Raw genomic sequence first — 19,761 nt, forward strand, 5'->3', positions numbered from 1 at the left:
AAATGTGAAGACCATTCACAATGATTGTTATTTTGTCGAAATTCAATACAATACAATTTTGAAAAGAAAAACAAGAGATTTCCCTAATTCATTTCTCCAATTGGCTATAATTACTCAGATCTAAATATAAATAAAGTTTAGAAAACCAGTCAGTAGTGCAAGTAATTCCAGCAACTAATAAAGCATGCTCATTCATTGCTCATGTATTCATTACTGACTAGCTCATGATACAAATGTAAGGGTATACAAAGAATTTACTTAACCCTCTAATGGCCCAATTTTTTTTGCCAGCTGATAAAATATTCAATGTTAACGATACAAGAGCAAGAAAACGAAACAAGAAAAATTTATGCGGTAAAATTCAGTATATGATGCAAAGCCTCTTGAACAGATTTTACTAAGTTTTCTTTTTATTTTACCCATTTTTGTTGTCTTAAGGTGTGTTTTACTAAAATCTTACTGATTTTACGAAGCCCGCCTAAAGGCGGGATTGGGCATTAGAGGGTTAATTCCATTTATAAGCTTATTAGTGCCGTACCTCGTAGGGGCCCCTAACTCGTTACAATACAATATCCCCATATTGCCTACTAAAGAATCATGAACTAACTATTTATTGAACAATTATCGTAGATTCGTATAAATAAAATATACAAATTTTGAGAATTCATACAGGTAAAACAAATATTTTGTATATACAACAAATCGATAGTCACAAAATACAATATAACAAGCTAATAAAAATACAAAACTTGTGTAAATGATTTCTTTATTTAGGTATAGGTATGTACATATATGTATCTTACTCACATATATTTACAACGAAATATAGTTATCCATAAAAGTCCTCTCTGCATTCCTTGAATCGTTTAAATTGTTACAGGCTTTCTGCTGTAGAAATATGAGTCTTAAAAATATAGAAATATTACTGCTATAGTTTAACAACTACTATTACAAGCGAGAAACTAAAAAATCAAATATGGGAAGATCTATGTAAAAATTCAACAAACCATTGATGGATAAGAAGAGAAATTATAAAATTATTAACAAAAAATAGTATGGCCGCGTTATGAACTGGACCCTCTCCTTGTACCAATTAATATGAATAATTAAAATAAAATTCACTCCTTATCATTCTTCTTGCTATTGTCCTTTGTTGTATTCGTAAAAGCTTTTCGATATGCTACATTGAACTTTGTTACTGCCAGCGTTCGTAATTGCAATATGCATGAATACAACTTAACAGCTGGTCCCAGTTTAATATTTAATTTTTCTGTAAGATCACATTGTTGTAAAAGCAAAAACGCTTCGCCATCAATATCTTCTTGCGCGAATTGGGCCGCCGTTTGAGAGCAGTTCAAATAAAGATCTACAAATACGCCAACTTCAGAAACTGACCATAACATTGGATTTCTTTTAATTTTTCCAGTATCCAAAGTGAAATTCTTTTGCCACAGCGTATAAGCCTGTTGCAAACGTGGTCCATAGTCACACAAAAAGTGTTTTGCAATTTCAATATTTACATCTAAGCCTTGTTCGTCAGAAATGCTCGATGTGGCCGGTGCGTTATATTTAGTTTCTTTAGATTCTTCTTTTTTTACTTTCGCCATGGAAATGCCTAATAAATCTTTGGAGTTGACTACATTACGAGTTTTTATATTATCCAGCAATTGTAGACGTTCCAAAATTTGTTGATTTTGGTTTTGTTGATTATTAAGTTTGTGTTGCCTCGGCAAAGATCGTACAATATCATCGTAGCTTACCCTAGGAGGTTTTTCAACGACAGTTCGCCAATTTTCTGGAACATAAGGGCAACAATCACGTGTGGCATGAAAAGTCATAAAACATTTCTTTGCATTTCCTATGCCACGACAACCAGGGGTTGGGCAAGGCATTTTCTGTGTCTCCAATTGAAATCCAGGCGGAGGTTCTAAATCATGACCTGTAGCATCGCACCATCCTATGGGGTGCAAGTCAGGACTATCATCTTCTAACCAAAAGCAGTAATCGTTAGGCCATCCATCCAAGTGTAATTTTACGCGATGTCCCTTGTGTGATACTACAGTGGCAGGTCTGATCAGAGAAGAATTTCGTGGATCAACTACTTCCAGTTTCATATTAGGTTTGAAGTGTATGGGTTCACGAGGTATAAATAATTCTTCACTAGCGACTATTCCTTTTCCCTGTTTGCGTATATAATTTTCCCAATTAAATGCCAAATTCTCACAATCTGGAGGTACAACCAGTTGATGACGACCCTCATGCCAACCACAAGGGTGTATGTAGGGTGAATTTATGTCAACAATAATGTCATAACAGTCATCCCAACCATCGAAGTGTATACGTATACGATCATCCAAAACATCAGCTACGGAAGCCACGCAAAGTTTTCCACTATCGTTGAGGTCTTCTGCTTCTAAATGCATACCAATCTGCAAGAATGTATGTAGAAAATATTAAGTTAGATTTGTTTACCCTCTTCCTGGTATTGAATTGTGTCTTAAATATATTAAATACAGACTGATATACCAAATGCAAATATTTTGCTATTTAAAGTATAAATATTTTATTATGTGTATTATTCTCAAACTTATTGAAATCATTTGCACCTTTTATAGTGATTTTAAGTAAACATATTAGGTCAATAACATTTTATATATTTAATAATAAATAATATTTCTCAAACGGTGTACATTACTTTTTAGGTTGGTAAGCTAATATCGAATGTATATATTTTTCCAAAAAATTAACTTCGAGATAGATTAGGTATAGAAAGAATTGAGTCAATTACCTGGAAGGGATTCCTTGGCGATAAAGATGAGGAGTTCAAATGAGTAAATAGATGTCGAGGAGCGGACGTTCCCTTTTCTCTATTTAAATATGCACCCCAATTGAACTTAGATGCACTGATTCCCTTTGGTGGTTGCAATATACGATTAGTTTTTGCGCACCATCCCGGTGGGAATATATCCATAGAGTCTGCATTTAACCAAAAATCATATGAACTGTCGTACCCATCGAAGCTCAGCTTCAATCGGTAACCATTGATATCTACTACAGTACACACACAAAACAAAGCACAATTTTCTGGATCTATGGCTTCAAGCTTCATACCAATTTTAAAGTTATTTGGACCCGTAGGGAATGGGTTCAAAAACAACGATATGGGGGCTGCCATTGAAGTATAGTTAGCTTTTAAGTAATTTGACCAACGAAACTTTGGTTGAGCTATGTATGTCAAAGGAGGTGGATTGTTGTTGTTGACGAGATAGCGATGTTTTTTGCGTATAATATTGGCTTGGTCTTCACGTTGTCGTTTGCGGCAATCACGCTTTAAACAATAGATGGAACAGAACTCTGTAAGTAGAAATTATAACATGCATATGATGACCATATGAATTATGATATTCAAATCTTACCGGGTGCTAGAAAATCTAGAGCTGGGGCTCGAACTTTGCATCTTCTGCACATGTATTGAATTTGCGGCTCCCCGGATTTGGACCTAATTTGCAGATCATCCCTTTCATATATGGGCTTTTCATACGCAGTGTATGACTTTTTACGCGCCGAAACCTTTTCGTGCAATTGGACCAAATTAAATTCATTTAATTGGAACTTCATGTTGGTACCTTTAATTGTACCCAAACGTTCTCTCCAATTCAACATATTGAAATTTGAAAGCATGTCTAGAACTGCGGCGTTTGATTTGCTAGAGGGTTCTTCTTTAACCAGTGGCGGCTGTTTGCGATCAATTAAAGAATTTTTAAGGCTAGGGGCATTGGCCATTCCTGCTTGAGGTGATTTTTTCAAAAGAGAATTCGAAATTGATTGATCAGCAGATTGATTTGATATCGAAGACGAAGAACTTATGAGTATTTGTTCATCACAAAGCAAAGAATCATTAAGTTTCTCTTTATCATTTGTTGATAGTCGGGCCGTATCCTTGGACTTTTTTTGTAATTCGTTTTCCTCTTCGTCGTCGTCATCTATTTCAATAGGTTCTACTAATGAGTCGTCAATGGGTAAAATAGTGACATCATCGTCTGAATCAGATTCAATTCCTTCCACCTTCCCTTCAGTTTGATCGCCACTGCTTTTTACTTGTTCGACATCTTGAACTGAACTTACATCTGCAATATGCAGTTGAAGTTTGTCTTCATTTCCTAAGACGAGATTTTCGTTTGCTGTGTTGGTAGACAGGTTATCCTTTGTGCTACTTTCGTTGGTAGATTCTTCAGGAAGTATTGTTTTTAAATCAGATAGTGTTTTATGGCAACTAGCATCGTACTTTCCCCCAGAATTTTCAAGCTGTTCCTCATTTCGATTTCTATGGGTGTCCGAATCTTTACTTAAGCCCGAAATAGGGGTCTCTGTTTTATTCGATTCGACTGACATTGTGCTCGCAGTTGGTTTTTCCAGTTTAGGGGGTTCTGAATGTCTGCGCTCATTTGCATTAGTGGGAGGAATTGGAGAATCATTTTGCGATTTTAAACCAGAGTTACACGATTTAGATCGTTGATTACGAGGACTAATAACCGTAGGGCTATTTACAGTATTATTACTTTTGGTTTTAAGTAACGATTCTTGCTTATCAATAACCGAAATTTCGGCGAGGGTGGTTTGTTGTTGAATTAAACCTGTTTTCATTTTATCCTTTTTTCTATTCACATCGATTATTGGCTTCAACAGAGAATTTGTTTCCACATTTACAATACTATTTGCAATTGCGTTTTCTGTAATCAAGTTCGCCTTTTTAATTAAAGAAACCTCAGCACTCAAATTTCCCACACGGATTTCATAAGGATTTTTAAGAACTTTAGACTTCTCATTAATTATATCTGGTGTGGTGGTGGTATTCCCAACGTTCGTATTAATTCCGGGAATAGGAAGCGGTGGTCCATTGCCAATAATGCCTGGCGTTTGTTTGCTTTTTGAATTTTGCAATAAGCTGACTTGTGGTAATTTCTTTACAGCTTGAGTTGCTGAAGTTTGTGGGATGTCCATGCCACTACTGTTCAGAGAGGTGGAAGCCATATTTGGCACAATTGATTTGTTTTGCAGGAGGGATGATTTGAGCAATGTTGTTCCAGTGTTAACATGCTTCAATGTTTCCGAATTTAACAGTTGTGTTGTGTTAAATGATTGATTATGAATTTGTTGTGGCTGTGGAAGCTGTTGTTTAACTTGTGTTGATGATGTATTACGTATGATGAATGGTGCTGCAACATGACCTATATTGTAACGTAAGAAAAAGGAGAATTGACAAAAGCATAAGTTTTACAGAATTAATAAAGTGTAACGTATTGCAAGTTTAGACAATCAAAAATTGCTTTTAATCTCAATCGTTTTTAAAGATTGATAAAAAATTTAAATTTCCTTAAATATGAAAAATTTTCTCTCCAAACAACAGCTGAGAATAAAAAATATATATAGGATATGTATTTTTTATAATTGTGGTAACACATGAAATTGTACGGATATAAGTTGAATGAAAGTATGCAAGACTTGTTCATGAGCACCATTAAGTACATTCTGCAAAAGCTTGATGTGTAAGTCATACAGCCATATCAAAAACTAATTAAACAAGTAAGGAAAGTCTAAAGTCGGGCGGCGCCGACTATATTATACCCTGCACCACTTTGTAGATCTAAATTTTCGATACCATATCACATCCGTCAAATGTGTTGGGGGGCTATATATAAAGGTTTGTCTCAAATACATACATTTAAATATCGCTCGATCTGGACAGAATTTGATAGACTTCTACAAAATCTATAGACTCAAAATTTAAGTCGGCTAATGCACTAGGGTGGAACACATTGTTAGTAAAAAAATATGGGAAACATTTAAATCTGAAGCAATTTTAAGGAAACTTCGGAAAAGTTTATTTATGATTTATCGCACGCATAGCTACAATGCTAATTCTACTCCCTGTGCAAAATTTCAACTAAATCGGAGTTAAAAATTGGCCTCTGTGGTCATATGAGTGTAAATCGGGCGAAAGCTATATATGGGAGCTATATCTAAATCTGAACCGATTTCAACCAAATTTGGCACGCATAGCTATAATGCTAATTCTACTCCCTGTGCAAAATTTCAACTAAATCGGAGTTAAAAATTGGCCTCTGTGGTCATATGAGTGTAAATCGGGCGAAAGCTATATATGGGAGATATATCTAAATCTGAACCGATTTCAATAAAATTTGGCACACTTGACTATAGTACTAGTTGTTCTTCTTGTGCAAAATGTTAAGCAATAGGGTAAAACTCTGGCTTCTGGGCCATATACGTCCATATCGGGCGAAATATATATATGGGATCTATATCTAAATCTGAACCGATTTCTTCCCAAATCAATAGGATTCTATTCTGAGCCAAAACACATACTTGTGCCAAATTTGAAGTCGATTGGACTAAAACTGCGACCTAGACTTTGATTACAAAAATGTGTTCACGGACAGACGGACATGGCTATATCAACTCAGGAGCCCATCCTGAGCATTTTTGCCAAAGACACAATGTGTCTATCTCGTCTCCTTCTGGGTGTTGCAAACATATGCACTAATAATACCCTGTTCCACAGTGTGGCGCAGGGTATAAAAATTATGCGAATTATATTATTGAAATTTAGTCATTATACACATGCCTTAGTTATCAATAAATTTATATTTACATATATACATATATATCTTAATTTCGTGAACGACATGATCAGAAAAATTGATTTGAAATATCTGTTTGTTCGTTTAAACCATTTCAGATTTTCCGACCTCTGGACACCCTTAAAACTTTACAATAAAAAAAATAATATAATAAAAATAAAAATATAACTCCCCACATTCGTATTTATCGGACCGACACCATAACCTGTAATGAAATACATACATTGTTTTTGTTTTTTTTTTTTGAATCGATGCTTCATGTATACATTGTATACGAACGTCATTATCATGATGGGAGGAGGCTAGAAATCTAGCATAAGATGTTAACAAATGGCATACTTCAAAAACATAATCAAGGATATATTCTTCGTATTTAGATTCTACGTTGACAAGTAAATAACAATATGTTTCTTTTGTTTTCATAAAAAAAGATAAATAAATAAAAAGTACAATGAAACATTGGAAATTACATAACTATAATTTGTTTAAACACTTATATACATAATTGGATTCCAATTTAATAGAATTGATAAAACTAACCAAGTCATGCTCAAATTCATTTGTCTTCCGTATATGGATGAAAATTAGCAGTGGGCTACTTACCAGATGCTGCTATGGCTGTCGATGTGGGTGTAGTCAATAAAACACTAACTGTTCCGTTTTGTCCTGACAGAACCGGCCCAAAATTTTGGGTTTGCGGAGAAGTCACCACATATGTAACATTGCTACCGGGATTGGACGATATCAATGGTATATTTGCTGTGGCTACAACAGATGAATTTGTCACATTTATTATTGCGGGTGGTATATTTTGGGCTGACGGCTGCTGTTGCTGCATAGGTTCAATTTTTGTTAATAAAGTTTGATTGGATAAAAACTGAACTGGAACATAACTGGTTGTCACATAGTTATTGGCATCCATAAAATGATTTGTTTGATTATTATTTAAGGAAGAATTAGTTGTCGCAGTTGTTGGCATAAGCGTCTGTGGTAATGTAGATGATGTTGTCGTTAAATGTTGATCAGATGAGGAAGCCACTGATGGCATTCCTGTGGCTATAAAGTATTGGGTTTGTGGTTGTTGCTGTGTATTCAAAGGATTCATTGTGTCCTTAAATTGTTGCGCCAATATACTCGAAATTTCTCGTTTCCAGGACACACTTGGATTCGGTTTTTACACTTTCTTCACTTTCAGACAACAATCAATACAAAGGCATCTTAAAACCTTGTAACCAATCAATGTTAGTCGAAGATAATAGTGATTATATGGCGTATTCTTCTTTTTTTTATAAGTGTGGCTGGAGAGATTGTTCGACTGTTTATTTCTGGTTGTTTTGCTAATTGTGAATGAAAATGAGAAAAGACGACTAGCAACGACTGACCTTACCGAACGTCAAACGATTATGTCGTGAATGAATAACGACGTTTCTGTAAATGTATGTAAGTTTAAAATTTACTGAATACAATAATTAACGATGTTAAAATATTATATATCTTATTTATTATTTTAACGCCAAAGCAATTTATTTCGAATTTTATGATAACTTATTACAAACAACTTTAATTCTGACTTCATTTTTTGCTATGGCAGTGTTGTATTTTTGGGCATTATGCTCATAACACAAACATATGTGTTACAATAATTTTGCATTTATTAATGAATATATTAAACTTCTACGGCAATCTTGGTGTATACTTATATAGTTCCGCTTCTATTTATTATAATTATTTACTATCTGCTTTATTTAATGGTCCAACACATCTATTCATACTATGTAGATACTGATGGTGATATGTATATAAAGGGTGATTCTTTTGAGGTTAGGATTTTCATGCATTAGTATTTGACAGATCACGTGGGATTTCAGACATGGTGTCAAAGAGAAAGATGCTCAGTATGCTTTGACATTTCATCATGAATAGACTTACGATCTGCCACAACGTCGAATTTTCAGTGAATGGGCCCTAGAAAAGTTGGCAGAAAATCCGCTTTTTTATCGACAAATTTTGTTCAGCGATGAGGCTCATTTCTGGTTGAATGGCTACGTAAATAAGCAAAATTGCCGCATTTGGAGTGAAGAGCAACCAGAAGCCGTTCAAGAACTGCCCATGCATCCCGAAAAATGCACTGTTTGGTGTGGTTTGTACGCTGGTGGAATCATTGGACCGTATTTTTTCAAAGATGCTGTTGGACGCAACGTTACGGTGAATGGCGATCGCTATCGTTCGATGCTAACAAACTTTTTGTTGCCAAAAATGGAAGAACTGAACTTGGTTGACATGTGGTTTCAACAAGATGGCGCTACATGCCACACAGCTCGCGATTCTATGGCCATTTTGAGGGAAAACTTCGGAGAACAATTCATCTCAAGAAATGGACCGGTAAGTTGGCCACCAAGATCATGCGATTTGACGCCTTTAGACTATTTTTTGTGGGGCTACGTCAAGTCTAAAGTCTACAGAAATAAGCCAGCAACTATTCCAGCTTTGGAAGACAACATTTCCGAAGAAATTCGGGCTATTCCGGCCGAAATGCTCGAAAAAGTTGCCCAAAATTGGACTTTCCGAATGGACCACCTAAGACGCAGCCGCGGTCAACATTTAAATGAAATTATCTTCAAAAAGTAAATGTCATGGACCAATCTAAAGTTTCAAATAAAGAACCGATGAGATTTTGCAAATTTTATGCGTTTTTTTTTTTAAAAAAGTTATCAAGCTCTTAACAAATCACCCTTTATTTCTTGTGTGAGTATGTTTGTATGTAGGAATTTCATTGGTAGTTTTTGTTGTTTGTGAATTTGAATAATATGATAGATAATAGCACAAAAATCAATCTTTTATTTTGGTCTATGAATTGAGTGGAATGACTGCGCTCTGCAAATAAACAAAACCATGGTGAATTCACTTGAGATGTCTATACATTCCTTGGTCTATGGATTTACATATTGGTTTGAATATTGCATTAATTTATTCTAAAAAAAATTAACTTCATTCAAAATGGTTATTGTGAATTTCAATTACTCATACATTGGGGTGGGCCGATTTCAATAAAAAGTGCTTCTGTTGTATATGCACCGAAACTAGTTTCCCTGCCAACATTTTTTGAATTTGGGGGCGCTTCTGAGAATCCCCAGTACGTCGAAAACAATCATATACGATATCAAAAACTCGTCGGAAAAGCGCCGTCACTATTGAGAAGTTGTACCACGCCAAGTTACTACAAAAAGGTTTCGCATGAGTGCAATTATTAGGTGCCTTTATAGATCAATTTAGAACGACGCCAATAAGAGACCCTCCAAACAATCAGAAAAAGTACATTTTAAGATAGTGGTAAAAGAATCATTGTGGTCGAGTAAAACACGTTTGTTTAGATATTTATTAATTTGATTAATCATTTACAAATTCTTAAAAATATAACATTTATACCACTATCACATCACATTTAACATAATTTTTTGCATTAATGATGATGTAGAGTTACAAGTAGCGAGTTACATGTTGCAGCGTCTATCAGCCAGTGTTTTTATTCGATGGAGGCAGCGTGTCTATAAAATATTTGAAAAACAATCACTTTATTCCATTTGGAAAATCAAAAATTGTTCACCAATATACCTTTCACAATTTTAAGCGTAAAAACTATGTTTTCAGAACTTTATTTTCGTTTTTATTTAAATAAAATGTAACAAACTGGTTGCGCTTGGCGTATCACAAAAAATAAAATGGCTTTTGTAAAAGTAGTGATGGCAAAATACATGTATGAAGTACATTTTGTACTTTATGATATGCTGCCCCCCATCACAGTAGGATGGTTGTAGTGACATTTACGAGTCTGTGGTAGCGATGAAGATGAAATGGAACTTTGAAATGCTGGCAGGGTTACTATACTTCGATTTCCCGATATTAAATCTCGACTATATAAATATAGTGCTCCTTAAATACGTCAATAAGTCACAATCGAATTAAAGCAAATTTTGTTGAGAGAATAGATTTTTTATTAATAGTATTGTTAATACCTTATAATATTCATTGTACTCATACATATATTCTTACTTGAATTTATTTTAACTTATTGATTTAAAATGCAATAATTGTTGATATAATTTGCTTGGATTAGTTATGTAAACTTCTCTAAAGTTTTGCCTATTTATTTGCATAAAAAGATGTTCGGTTTCCTCACCGAAAATCATATTTTTCACGGCTTCTTTTCTTGAATTAACTAATTTCATAAAACAAAATGTTACGGAATCAATGCTTTAAAGCATTTCTATTTGATAAAAATATCACCCTCTTCATGTATACATTTTTTTACTTATAATTTTGTGTTTTGGTGGAAAAATCGAACAAAGTACCCACCGCGTAATTCAGACTATAAGTTTATCTGGACGTAATGTCTTGGTTTGTAAAGGATCTTACCGTGTGGCCAAACGCTACTAATTGTTGAAAAAATACAAATATAATACATAACAAAAAATAATATAACAAAAATATAAATAAATGTATGTTCCTCCAATTTCGTCGGGATAAACTTGTAGCATGAAAGACGATGTATAAAAATCTAAAAGTAATATTTTTATGAAATATTTATACATTTGAAAAGTCCTTATTGACGCACAATAAATGTTTTCTAAGAACTATTAAATTCAGTAAACTGAGAGTGCTACAACTTCTCACGTTTGCGGTTGGTATTTAAATATTGTCTAGGAGTGTTTTCAACTTATGATGAGACCTTTAAACGTCCCCAAATCTAAAAATCTCAGTATCTATTTTCGAACTTCGAGATGTTGCCATGGTAGAGAATTTACTGCCTGTTCATGAAACACAAAATTGGGGAGCCACCGTGGTGCAATGGTTAGCATGCCCTCGTTGCATACACAAGGTCATGGGTTCGATTCCTGCTTCGACCGAACACCAAAAAGTTTTTCAGCGGTGGATTATCCCACCTCAGTAAAGCTGGTGACATTTCTGAGGGTTTCAAAGCTTCTCTAAGCGGTTTCACTGCAATGTGGAACGCCGTTTGGACTCGGCTATAAAAAGGAGGTCCCTTATCGTTGAGCTTAACATGGAATCGGGCAGCACTCAGTGATAAGAGAGAAGTTCACCAATGTGGTATCACAATGGACTGAATAGTCTAAGTGAGCCCGATACATCGGGCTGCCACCTAACCTAACCTAACACAAAATGGATTCGAGACGAATCGTTCGTCTAGATTGAAACTAAAATAACTTTTAATATATTTTCTAGAAAATCCTGAATTTTGCCATGAACTCATTATTTATGATTCATTATCGAAAACCGACACAATTGGGATTTCACCTACTCTGTGATTTTTGACAAATCGTTCGTCTCGAGGTGAACGAAAATTCCACGAACAGGCAGTTAATTATTTTTTCTCGGTATTTTTTCTGCTACGCGAACAAAGCTATTGTACTCGTACGTATTGTTGTTAACGTAGTTATTGTGAATTGCCACATTGTGTAGCTGTAGCTGTCAAAGTGAAAAAAAAAAAACAATTGTGATATTACCAAGAGCTGCTGGATTAACTATTCGTTTTTTAGCAAAGATAATTAAAACGGCAATAAAATTATTGTTTCGGACAAATTTATCTGTTGGATTCTAGAAGGAACGAAAATGTCATTAATCGATAAGTTGCAAGAACAGGAGCCAATTCCTTTGGCTGATGACGATCCGCAAGGTATGTTACATTTTATTTCCATTAACTAGGTCGTTAATAATATTATTATAGTAATCATAAATGACGATGACAATCAAACTGCAAACGTTATTGGACATTCCATGGATTCATTACGGTCATCATTCACAAACCGTAGTTCCACCCCCGATTCTCATAATTCCTTAGAGCCTGAGATAAACCCGGACGAGAAGGAGGAAAAGGCTCGCCTTATAACACAAGTGTTAGAACTACAAAATACTTTGGATGACTTGTCGCAAAGAGTCGATTCGGTTAAAGAAGAAAATCTCAAGTTACGATCTGAGAATCAAGTTTTGGGGCAATATATAGAAAATCTGATGTCGGCATCATCTGTATTCCAATCAACAAGCCCCAACGCTAAAAAGAAGTAAATCCTCATTCCATTCATACCCGGAATTAGCTGTAATTCATATACTTGAAGAATAGACATATTTGTTGATTCTTTGCACTAAAAACCCATACGATATTATTTATTTGCGTACTCATATGTTTGGATTTTATTTTCTATGTAGTTAGGCTTTTACATCTATGCAGCAATCAATTTTTTTAACAATACATATAAATATTATGCTTTAAACGTTTTAATAAAAAAAATGACACAGCTTGCAAACAGCCAATAAGTATAAAACTATAAATTGTAAATGTAGTTCTTTATTTTATTTTCCAAGAATGAGATTTAAAAGACGTCATGACGTCACTTTCATCGATTTGTTTTCCACAGGGCAATTTCCGACAGTGTTGCCAGGACTAGTAGAGAGTATTAGCTTTACGTAATTTTGTGGATTGGCTTATTTAATCATTTAAAAAAAAACATCAATTTTTTTTTCGGTAGAACAGTGCAATGTCCTTCCACTGTGACTTGACACGTATTTTGTCTGCCTAAACGTTTACGACAACGGGACGGAACGATGTCAACATTATTTCAGGTATAATCACATCAGCTTCTCCAAGCTGATACGACCACAACCGTGAACCTTGTGCCCCAAACTGCGTGACTCCGTTGTGACTCAGTCCATTGTAATACCACAGTCCATAAACATTTACTTTTCACATACGCCGTTTATGACTCATCTAAGAAGCGTGTTCCCTTTTAAACAAATAAAATGCCATATACACGGCATCATACATAATTAGGGGTATTTGATTAATCTCTCTATTTAAATTCTGTAATAAAATGTTCATTAGTTTCTTTACGATAACCCATACATTTCTATTTTGCTGCAAGTACTGTTCCATTTCATAAACTCATTAGTGCAAAATTCGCAAATATAACAACCTTCTACAAAATATTTTGTTTAACAGCCCAATTTCATGAAATATTTGCATTCAATACGCTTTCTAACATTATTCTTTATAAACGTTTAAAACTGTTCTAAGCTCAACAGCGCAAAATTCGCATACATAGCTCGTCATGCACTTTGAAATAAGTAATATTTTTAATAGAACAGCCCAACACGATGAAATATTTGAATTCAGTATGTTTTCAAACATTACTCATTACTCCTTTAAACGTGGTAAATTCAAAATTTTACTTTTGAGCAGCAATTGAAAAACTGAAAAAAAAGAAAGTTAGCGTAAAAAATGCTTTTATACTTTGTTCGCCCTCTTTTCATACAAAAGAAGTACATATTTCAAGATTTCTCAATGTGAAAATTAAATATAGTACAAGTCTTTACATCGTTACTACACGTTAAGACTAACTAGGCTTGACCATATGATAACTACAAAAACAAAAATAAATAAACAGTGAGCACATGGTACATTTGGATTAGAATATTTTTATACAAATTGTAAAAAATGCCTAAAGTTAAAACAGAAAAGAAATCTCGAATACACAATGAAGTTCAAAAACAAGGCAAGTTAATCAGTGCATATTTAATTTTATATATACTAAGGCAAATTCCTTGTATGAACATATGATATACGCAGGTATTGTTTTCAACAAGGATTTCGGTCAGCACATACTGAAAAACCCATTGGTTATAACAAGTATGCTGGAAAAGGCCGCCTTACGATCTACAGATACTGTTTTGGAAATTGGTCCTGGTACGGGTAACATGACAGTACGTATGTTGGAACGATGTAAAAAAGTGGTAGCTTGCGAAATAGATACTCGTTTAGCTGCTGAATTACAAAAACGTGTCCAGGGAACTCCTATGCAGCCGAAACTTCAAATGCTTATCGGCGATTTTCTGAAAGCTGAGCTACCATTTTTCGATTTGTGTATAGCAAACGTTCCCTATCAAATCAGCTCTCCGCTTATATTTAAACTTTTGTTGCATCGGCCACTATTTCGTTGTGCAGTTTTAATGTTTCAAAGAGAATTTGCTCAGCGTTTAGTGGCTAAACCAGGCGATAAATTATATTGCCGCTTGAGTATTAATACACAACTATTGGCTCGGGTTGATATGCTTATGAAGGTGGGGAAAAACAATTTCAAACCACCTCCAAAAGTGGAATCCAGTGTAGTTCGTTTGGAGCCCAAGAACCCGCCACCGCCAGTGAATTTCACCGAATGGGATGGTTTAACCCGCATTGCATTTCTACGCAAAAACAAGACTTTAGCAGCGGCTTTTAAAACAAATTCCGTTATGGAGATGTTGGAGAAGAACTATAAACTACATTTATCCTTGAGGAACATGGTAAGTTTATGAAAATCAATGAAGTAACGTATTGTAAATTTGTTCTATAAATACATTTCTAGGCCATAGACGAAAACTTCAATATGCAAGATAAAGTGATTGGTATACTACAGCGTTTAGAAATGGAAAATTCACGCGCTCGCTCAATGGATTTAGACGATTTTATGCGCCTTTTATTGGCTTTCAATTCCGAAGGAATTCACTTCAATTAAGACTTTTTTATTTTTAATTTCATCAAATATATTAATGTAAATATATATAAGAGGCATCGGACTATGATACTTTAAGGCCGGTATTATATCCGATCTTTTTTAATAATTTAAAAAAAAAAATAATTAAAACAAAAATATTTCTGTTAAACTCTTCAGAAGTGGTGTACCCCAAGGATCTGTCCTGGGACCACTTTTGTTTATACTGTTTATAGATGATTTATTCAATGAAATTGATTATTTTTGTTTGCCTTTTTCTTATGCGGATGATATCCAACTGCTTTTCACTGGAGAAGTGCAACATATTGATGTCCTTCAGGCTAAAATTAACTTTGTCATGAAATCCCTATTCGATTGGATGAATTCTAATCATTTTTCCATAAACGCTACAAAAACGAAAGCCCTATTTTTTCCTGCGAACTCCTGCCAGGAGATTAATTTGAATTATAATGGTGTACTTTAATAATAAAAAAAAATTAATGAAAACAAAAATATTTCTGTTAAATCTCTTCAAAACCTGGATTGAGAATCTAATTTATTTAAAAATATTAGCTGTGAAAGTATGAACTCAACCATATTTATCCGTCTATTCGATAAGTACTTACTCTTATCACCTGATGCTAGGGTAATACAAATCGTGTAGTACTTCCTCGTAAATGACTTCCATCTAAATTTAAGCCCGATAGAATACACATTTGTGTTTCTACTGCATGTAGAAACTAAAGTGTACGTGGAAATGGGAATAAGATTAAAAGTTACATCCTGCACGATATTTTAATTAATAGTTTCGTTCAGGTCACTATCAGGATCTGATCGAAAACAAGAATCAATTTCTGAGTCTTTCAAAGCTTCTCTAAATGTTTCACCGCAATAAGAAACGCCTTTCGAACTTGGCTATAGAAGGGAATCCCTTGTCATTGAGTGAAACATAGCATTGATAGGATAGAAGTTCACCACTTGTGGTACTATAATGGACTGAGTAGTCTAAGTGATCCTAATATAACGGGCTATCGCTATACCTAACCCAATCTGCATTGATTAGGAAAAATGATTATTTCTTTAACTTTTGCGGTACTTTTTTATTCCATCTATAATTGTTCAAAATACTCATATAGTACACGCATGCTCTAAGTAGACGTCTTTATAGTCTCAACGTTATATTACCTGAAAATGAAGTTCTTTCAAATGTTGAATGATCTGTGTTGGACAGAGCTTCCCAACCCAATTTGCTTCGCGCCCCCCAAAAAATGTATCTATTTCGTTGCGCCCCCCAACCTAAAACAAATTTTGTTTACCCAAACAAGCAGAAATAAATATTAACAAAAGCTATATGATTAACAATAATTAATTAAATAATTAAAAATAAAAATGTTAATGAATATTAATATAAAAGAGATTATCAAATGTGGGAAATTTGGCTATTGTTCCTTTCATTAGCTAGATTTTTAATATTTGGTACTATTACTGAAAAAGTACGCCTTAAATCAGTTTCAACATGAAGGCAAGACAGATATTTTGATTTTATGTCTAAAAGTGACGAAAATGGTTTCAAAATTTTTAAAATGTGTGAATACAAAATTGGGTACTGGTTGATATTTTAGCAAGAAATTTAGCCGTTGCAAATAAAGTGAACGACTAATAATGGAAAACCTATAACAAATTATAGAGTTGCATGTAACTTCTTTTCTCACTGTGGTTATAAATGAACATTTCGAAATGTACGAATGGTATGCTCTTTTGTTGTATATTATTGATGTTTTGTTGAACTTAACAATTAGCGTTGTTTTAACAAATTTAATGATACAAAACCTGCTCAACCAAAAATGACGCTGCGCCCCCCTGGAACCTCGTGGTGCCCCCCTAGGGGGCGCGCTCCCCATTTGGGAAGCTCTGGTGTAGGACCTTCATACTGATAATTTTTCTTGCTATTACTGCACCAGTTTAATGTAAATTAAACTTAAAATTAAATTAGAATTATAATAAATAGTTTTAAGAGAATTTCCATGAATTTTACTAAACATTGCCCTTAAGGGCGTTAGTTGATGAAATAAACGAATAAATAACTTAATTTTATAAAATTGTTAAAGGGAGTGTACTTGGCACCCTTTACTATTCATTCATTTCATTTATTCAATTAATAATCGCTATGCCACACAAATTTGTTTCAATAATCAAATTGTTATACACTTATTCATAAATCTGTCTTTTAAAGGTCATATTTTGTTCGTGTAGCCAAATGTAGGAATACCTTGCCTGCTGAACTGCATATTTTTTTAGTTTAGCATTAAAATATTCGGACATTCGTAGTGTTGTTTGTACACGATTGCTAATGGCATTTACTTTAATTTTTTTATGTTTATTTTTATTAAATATGGCTGGAAAGCAAAATAATACAACATATCCTTTAAAACTGTGACATATTAATTTTATTAATTTTATGTATAACATCACATATTTTTTAAAAACTGCCATCTAGATGTTTAACTATTTATTGACCTTTATGCTCAAATACATTTTTCCTTGAATGGTCTGCTTAACAGGATTGATTTTCTTTAGAATTTGTGTCATAGTCTCCACCAAACGGTCGCTGGAAACTCCAGTCTTTTTATTCTTGAATTTAGTTAGCAATTCTGTGGCAGTCATTGGCTTACGCATAAGATAACGGCGAACTGCCTCTTCGGTTATACCATAATCACTGTAATAAAAAAAAAAAACATATATATATAAATGTATCACCGGGTACATCGTAACACTTGGAAACCCATACTCTTTGTTATTTGTATTGACGACTCCAGCAAATGTGGATGGCAACGATGGTGTTATTGATTCGGTCTTAGGCCTCTTAGATGGCGTGCTAAGGGGACTATTGCTATTCTCCGAAGCTGTAAGATCACCCGGCATGCTATTCAATTTGCGTTTGTTAACATCATTATTAAATGTGGGAGTGGCAGATCTAGAATTTTGTTTGCTTGGAGGCTTAGAGCTACTTTTTTTCTTGGGTTTACTGTCTATATCCGAATCACTGCTATCCGAACTAAAGTCACTTGACGAATCTAAAAAAAGTTTAATGAGAAGTGGTTTGGTTTGTTAAACATCGGTTATACCTTTCTTTGAGTCTTTTGTTTTTGTTTTATTTTTCTTTTTCTCTTTGCCTTCGTCTTTGGATTTGTCCTTTTTCTTCTTTTCCTTTTCGTCATCGTCTTTGTCAGATCCTTCCGACTTATTCTCTTCGTCTTCATCTTCATCTGAAGTTAGAAGCTTGCGTAAAGCGTCTTCCTCTGCTACAGATTTCATATCTTTGTCTAGCTTTGCTTCAGGATCAGGTTCGCTGTAAAAAAATGTATTAGGTGCTGCACAAATGTATACATCACAAATCACATCTTACTCTTCGCTTGATTCTGTGTCATAATCCATTTCACGGCCCTCTTCATCACCATCATCAGATTCCTCAAAAGCTTCATCGTCAACATCTCTTTTCTTCTTTTTCTTTTCTCCATCTTTTCCCTTTTTACCTTTCTTTTTGTTGCTTTCGTCATCACTATCGGCATCTTTTTTCTGCTTTTCTTCTTCGCTATCCGAAAGTGATTCGTCTTCGGAATCAATCCATTCATCCATTTCGCTGATTTTCAATTCTTTGGATTTTTTTGATCCAGCACCTTTCACTTTCACCTCGTCCGGATCTTTTTCTTCGTCTTCATCGCCCTTCAAACGTTTCCTTAACATGAGTGAGAAGAAGTTCATAACTTTTTTACGTCGACCAAACTCTTGCTCAGCTTCTTCAGCAGAGAGAGACTTATAGCGTTGAATTGGCTGGAAGTTGTACCATTCGTTAAGGGGATATGCTTCTATTGCACCATCTGGAGCATGAGTAAAGACATAAAATGCTGCGTTTTCACTAACGCCTCCTTCGCGGATGCCCTTAAACTTTTTACCGTTTTTCCCACCAACCTTTAGAATCCACGGCTGAGCTTCGGGTCTGTATTTTTTGGCAATAATACCGAACTTTTTCCGCCTAACTTCCTCCCGCAAATCACGATTATACTCTGACCCAGCACCAAATTTTGGCATATCTTCTTCGGCTCCTTTAAATTCTCTCATATTGTTTTCACGCTCTAGTTTTACCGATCTCCATTGGGCAAAATCAACATTAAGAGTTGCATTAAATCTCATTACATGGTGTTTCTTGCGAAGACTTTTCGGGACACGGATTTTAAATTCTTGGACATTTGCTGGTGGAGTTGACGTAGAAGGGGAAGGACCAGTATTTGCTGAAGTCTACGGTATTTCTTATTTGTATTAATTAATTTTTAACCGACTCCGCTACTTACCGATGGCTTTACTGAACTGGAGCCGGACATTTTGACAAGGTTGTTTTCACGAACCTTCTCAATCAAACAGAATTATTTTCTTGTGTAGCAACAGTATTTATTTCTAAAATGTATTTTGTTGAAATAGGCAAGCAACTGGAAATATGAAATATGGGTTGCAAAACGTTTTGTGGCATTAGTGTTGTAAAGTATGGGTGACCTTACAATGTTGCC

At 34.5% G+C, this 19,761-nt stretch overlaps 4 protein-coding genes and 1 long non-coding RNA gene across 5 annotated transcripts; 2 read left to right on the forward strand and 3 right to left on the reverse strand.

Annotated features, from left to right (window-relative positions):
- Positions 1-749: 749 nt before the first annotated feature.
- l(3)mbt (lethal (3) malignant brain tumor) lies at positions 750-8,028 on the reverse strand. The gene is made up of 4 exons (XM_075289993.1): positions 7,263-8,028; positions 3,417-5,228; positions 2,789-3,354; positions 750-2,429 (listed from the first exon to the last, which is right to left on the reverse strand). The coding sequence occupies exons 1-4, from the start codon at positions 7,762-7,764 to the stop codon at positions 1,119-1,121; spliced, it is 4,191 nt and encodes a 1,396-aa protein (XP_075146108.1). The 5' UTR covers positions 7,765-8,028; the 3' UTR covers positions 750-1,118.
- A 1,973-nt stretch (positions 8,029-10,001) lies between these two features.
- On the reverse strand, positions 10,002-10,529 carry LOC142238337 (uncharacterized). The gene is made up of 2 exons (XR_012722703.1): positions 10,272-10,529; positions 10,002-10,204 (listed from the first exon to the last, which is right to left on the reverse strand). It is a non-coding gene; the product is annotated as an uncharacterized LOC142238337 (long non-coding RNA).
- A 1,612-nt stretch (positions 10,530-12,141) lies between these two features.
- LOC142220721 (short coiled-coil protein B) lies at positions 12,142-13,004 on the forward strand. The gene is made up of 2 exons (XM_075289997.1): positions 12,142-12,351; positions 12,403-13,004. Exons 1-2 carry the CDS (start codon positions 12,288-12,290, stop codon positions 12,738-12,740), a joined length of 402 nt encoding a protein of 133 aa, XP_075146112.1. The 5' UTR covers positions 12,142-12,287; the 3' UTR covers positions 12,741-13,004.
- Positions 13,005-14,074: 1,070 nt separating this feature from the next.
- Positions 14,075-15,712, forward strand: LOC142220720 (putative dimethyladenosine transferase). The gene is made up of 3 exons (XM_075289995.1): positions 14,075-14,224; positions 14,299-15,011; positions 15,074-15,712. Exons 1-3 carry the CDS (start codon positions 14,167-14,169, stop codon positions 15,221-15,223), a joined length of 921 nt encoding a protein of 306 aa, XP_075146110.1. The 5' UTR covers positions 14,075-14,166; the 3' UTR covers positions 15,224-15,712.
- Positions 15,713-17,623: 1,911 nt separating this feature from the next.
- TfIIFalpha (transcription factor IIFalpha) lies at positions 17,624-19,734 on the reverse strand. Its single transcript, XM_075289994.1, has 5 exons — positions 19,549-19,734; positions 18,606-19,495; positions 18,325-18,548; positions 17,988-18,273; positions 17,624-17,915 (listed from the first exon to the last, which is right to left on the reverse strand). The coding sequence occupies exons 1-5, from the start codon at positions 19,576-19,578 to the stop codon at positions 17,705-17,707; spliced, it is 1,641 nt and encodes a 546-aa protein (XP_075146109.1). The 5' UTR covers positions 19,579-19,734; the 3' UTR covers positions 17,624-17,704.
- Positions 19,735-19,761: the final 27 nt, after the last annotated feature.

The sequence above is a fragment of the Haematobia irritans genome, chromosome 1, assembly GCF_050003625.1.
Source record: "Haematobia irritans isolate KBUSLIRL chromosome 1, ASM5000362v1, whole genome shotgun sequence".
In the NCBI taxonomy this organism is placed as follows: Eukaryota; Metazoa; Arthropoda; class Insecta; order Diptera; family Muscidae; genus Haematobia; species Haematobia irritans.

Bases quoted from the DNA above. Each gene is read 5' to 3' on its own strand.
- LOC142220720 (XM_075289995.1), top strand. From the start codon at position 14,167: ATGCCTAAAGTTAAAACAGAAAAGAAATCTCGAATACACAATGAAGTT. The intron at 14,225-14,298 runs GCAAGTTAATCA...TGATATACGCAG, and splicing joins CAATGAAGTTCAAAAACAAG to GTATTGTTTTCAACAAGGAT. The intron at 15,012-15,073 runs GTAAGTTTATGA...ATACATTTCTAG, and splicing joins ATTTATCCTTGAGGAACATG to GCCATAGACGAAAACTTCAA.
- LOC142220721 (XM_075289997.1), top strand. From the start codon at position 12,288: ATGTCATTAATCGATAAGTTGCAAGAACAGGAGCCAATTCCTTTGGCT. The intron at 12,352-12,402 runs GTATGTTACATT...ATATTATTATAG, and splicing joins GGCTGATGACGATCCGCAAG to TAATCATAAATGACGATGAC.
- TfIIFalpha (XM_075289994.1), bottom strand. From the start codon at position 19,578: ATGTCCGGCTCCAGTTCAGTAAAGCCATCG. The intron at 19,496-19,548 runs GTAAGTAGCGGA...GAAATACCGTAG, and splicing joins CCAGTTCAGTAAAGCCATCG to ACTTCAGCAAATACTGGTCC. The intron at 18,549-18,605 runs GTAAGATGTGAT...ATTTTTTTACAG, and splicing joins GACACAGAATCAAGCGAAGA to CGAACCTGATCCTGAAGCAA.